The sequence below is a fragment of the Gavialis gangeticus genome, unplaced genomic scaffold (genome assembly GCF_001723915.1).
Source record: "Gavialis gangeticus isolate Ggan-Ray unplaced genomic scaffold, GavGan_comp1, whole genome shotgun sequence".
NCBI classification, from domain to species: Eukaryota; Metazoa; Chordata; order Crocodylia; family Gavialidae; genus Gavialis; species Gavialis gangeticus.
The window spans coordinates 138,457,442-138,461,225 of NW_017729025.1; the positions used below are offsets into that span (position 1 = coordinate 138,457,442).

The 3,784-nt window shown below is 39.1% G+C and overlaps 1 protein-coding gene across 1 annotated transcript in view; it reads left to right on the forward strand.

Annotated features, from left to right (window-relative positions):
- The first annotated feature begins 722 nt into the window (after positions 1-722).
- INSC (inscuteable homolog (Drosophila)) overlaps positions 723-3,784 on the forward strand; it is a 403,168-nt gene continuing 400,106 nt past the window's right edge. The window contains exon 1 of the mRNA XM_019519640.1: positions 723-828. Coding sequence (XP_019375185.1) covers positions 826-828 — 3 coding nt within the window. The 5' untranslated portion in view covers positions 723-825. The remainder of the gene's footprint in view (positions 829-3,784) is intronic.

The window sequence follows — 3,784 nt, forward strand, 5'->3', positions numbered from 1 at the left end:
CAAAGAGACATTTCCCCAAGTTTCTAACTCAACCTTCTCTGCTGTTTGAGAAAATATAATACGTTATGTTTTTCAGTTGCTTCTCCTTTCCATGTACCTCCATCTGCTGTCTTCATCCTAGATTGGAATCTGAAGGGCTTAAGTATTACAACATGCGTAAGGTTTTATCCTGCTCTCTTCCTCGCTATTCTATTCTTTTTCTTATTAAGGCACAGAGAGATTTTATTTAGAAATTACATGTTTTACATAACCCAGTAGTGAGAGCCAGCTGCAAACCTGAGACAAATGTAGTCCTGTATGAACCCCAAGAGTTCAAGGCTCTGTCTTCCAAAGTGGATGACCTTTGGTCTTTGTGGTCACACCCCAGCTCTTTACACAATGGCACTTACTCTAGGCAGTTGTGACCAGGGCAGTTCTGACATTCATATCCTTAGCAGCCTTGCAAATGCAAATGTAAAACTGTAAAATAATACTTTGAAAAATAAAAATCACTAGAGGATAAAGTAGTAAATAGCTTTATATGTTTAATTTTTTAAGTGCGACTTTGCTAGTACTTCAGAATTTACAGCTGTTGGTTTTCATGAATTTGGGCCTTAGTAACTGGGTGTAGAGCTTGACCTTCTGGAGAGATGACTGGTTCTTTAAATGAACAGTAGTTGGGCACTGTGATTTGATGTGGGAGGAGGAAATTAGAACAGAAAAAGTAAGTAGCTGAGATAAGAGACTAGAGTTATAGTTAAGTGGCTGCACAAGGCATTACACTGGTTCTTTTGAGCCCAGTGGAAGTGTAACTGTGAAATTAGCCTATCTGCAAAAGAGAGACAAATGGTGAGTAAATAAGACTAGAAATGGGGAAGTATTAGCAACATAAATGGCTATGCTGATACAAGTTGCATGAAACCTTTTGCTGAAACTGTCAGCAGAATCTGAACGCCTTAACCATTTCTAAGAAATAAAATGAGCTGGCTTGAATGAACCTGTAATTTACTGGATTAAGGGTCTGAAGAGAGATGGTTGAGTAGTAAGAGAGGGTTGCTAAATTAAAAAGAAAAATGTTGTTCACTGTATATAGGCCGGTCTAATTATGTAGCATTTTCTTTCCTGAGACTAAAATGCTTTTAAAAAATAACATGGGGTGTGTCCACTTGAACGTAGTTAACGTTGGAAACATAGAATTTCCACATGTGGTATCATTTAGTTGTTTTAAAAAGAGCAAAAACAAATGTGTGTTTCACTAAAGTTAAATCCTTGCCACTTCTGAAGATGTCAAAGTGAATTTTACAGCTAATATAGATGTTATTTCTAGTGGTTTCAGAATAACATTTGATGGGCAGGAATTTTTGTTTGTTATTAGCTGTGCGTACACTTGTGGAGAATAAAAGGAGACTGAATGATTACACGAGACACACTTTCAAAGGGCTCAACCTAGCTGTTGTTCTGTAGTGGGGAGCTCCAGGTGGGGATGGTGAAGTATGTGGAATAGGGCATGACTAAGATCTGTGAATGGCTAGTATGACCTACTTAGGTAGGTCATGCTAATCTTGGTAACTGCCTGAAGTTCAGTGTCTAATTAACTCAGTAGTGGAAATAGTGGGAGATAAGTTAGCAACAGTAGTTTATTATAGTTTGTAATGTGTGTGTATATATACACTTTTATGTATAAATATTATTTTTTCAATTTAAAAAGGGCAGAGGATGCCTATTTATGAGGTCTAGGTACTAAAAGAACAGATGAGTATATTATTGATTGATGTTTCCCAGCTGACTGATCCCAGAGAAGTTTTAATAGCTAACTAACACAGTTGCTTAGTCCTCCTATAGCCTTCTGCCCTTTTACGACCCTACTCCAAGGACTGAAGAGAGGTTTTAGGGAATACTCTGCATGGGTGTTAGTAATATTAGTCCAAGCAGACTTAGTTACATGTTCCCTACAGCCTAGGATACTGTTATGAGTGAAGGGCTGTGTGTATGGGACCCCCATTGGTAATGAGACATTTATAATGGCTTGTTCACCAACTTTTTACTAGGGGGTGTGTGTGTATGCGTGGGGGGGAATTTTAAATTTTGATTTTTCTTTCTCCAGTAACATACAATTGGGCAGATGTCTGCCTGTAAGTTAGATTCTAGATGTGGCATTTATATTGAGACACAAATCAGTCATTACTTTTTAGAATTAGGGACTTCATAATCTGTTGCCTGTACTTGATCATCTAATACAGAGAGAGGGCATGCCTTCCAGAAGTAGTGTATGGGATTTCAATCAAGTAGTAAATGGAATTAGTTGACCTGGAAGCCTGCATGCTTCTCTGTGGAATGCACGATTTCAAACCTAGTTTTTGCTTTACGTTACCCAGAGTTCTTCTTTCAGTTACTTTTTGAGAGTAGTATTAACTGGCTCTCTAGTTGATAGGGTATACATTTTCTAAAGTCCCTCAGAAAACCCAGATACAGTGCCACGTACAATATCTAACTCAGTAAATCATATTGTGAAGGTTTCTAAGGTGTCTTTAAAAACTGGTATCATGTTCTGGCAAGGAAAAGAAAATAACCATTCCTGATACCAGTACATGCTCTATACCCTCTGATAGCACAAAGCTGGGTCCAGGGTCTAGCTCAGCTTCTTCTGCCCTTAATGGGGACAGAGCACTCTCTTTTTTCATTGTATTCCTTGGAGGGAATGATGAGTAAGGTCTACCAGGCAAAGGCTGGATATTTGGAAGCAGCCAAACAAATGGTTTGTTTGTTGGGTGCTCCAGTAATGAATCCCAGGACAGGAGCCATGGCCTCAAGTGAAAAGGAGAAGGCCTTTTAGATGAGCAAGAAGCAAGTATAGGAATTGGCTTTGGGTAGGGTGATAATGAACCAGGACTGAAGCTGGTGTGTTTGGGCATGTCATTATTTAGGAACATGAAGCAAGAGTTGGTGTTAGAGAGCATGGCACCTCATACCTGTGCCTAAGGATAACCTCTTTGAGGCAATGTGTTGATGAGCTTGTCTCAAGGGCAGTAAATCCTTATGGCCAACGGGCAAAAGACTTGTAACCTAGGGTTAAAAGAATAAATTAAATTCTCGAGTCAGCAAGCGGGAGACTATGGCCAGTGAGGAAAGTGAGGCACAGTGTTAAGGAATACCACCATATGCCTGTTCTCTGGTAAGAATATCTCCTACTGTTCTGCCCAATTCTATTTAGAATGGGAATTATTTGAATGGGGTTGTAAAACTTTCATTGTTGGGAGAGAGTAAATACCCATAGCCTATAAACTATGCTCCCAGTCGTAAAGGTCCACATACCAGTTTGCCCAGAACATTTCATGGAGATTGGAGAATTTGGGTGTCCAACTTCCACTCCCACTCGTGCTTGATAATGTGATATTGGGGACAGCATAAATAACTCTTTTCTACTATGTACATATGAATTGTTTGACTTCCTCTTCCTTACTAATAGAGAATATTCTAATTCTGTTTGAATACACAAGCGGCTATTCAGCCATCACTGATGTGAAACTACATTGTACATCTGATGCAATTTTGGCTGTAATTTAAAATGAGATCTTAAAGAAATATTATACTGTACTGCAGTAATGCCCAGAAGCCCCAACCAGATTGGGAGATAATGCAAAAACCTAGCTGGGTGTTTCCAGTCTAAAACCATCTAAATCAGATGAACAGTGGAAAGATCAGTATTCAACATATTATCTATGGGAGGTGGAAAAGGGGTGGGAGAATGGTTATACTCCTCTTATTTTAGTGCCAATGGAGAGAATAATTGAAGGGACAGCAACAG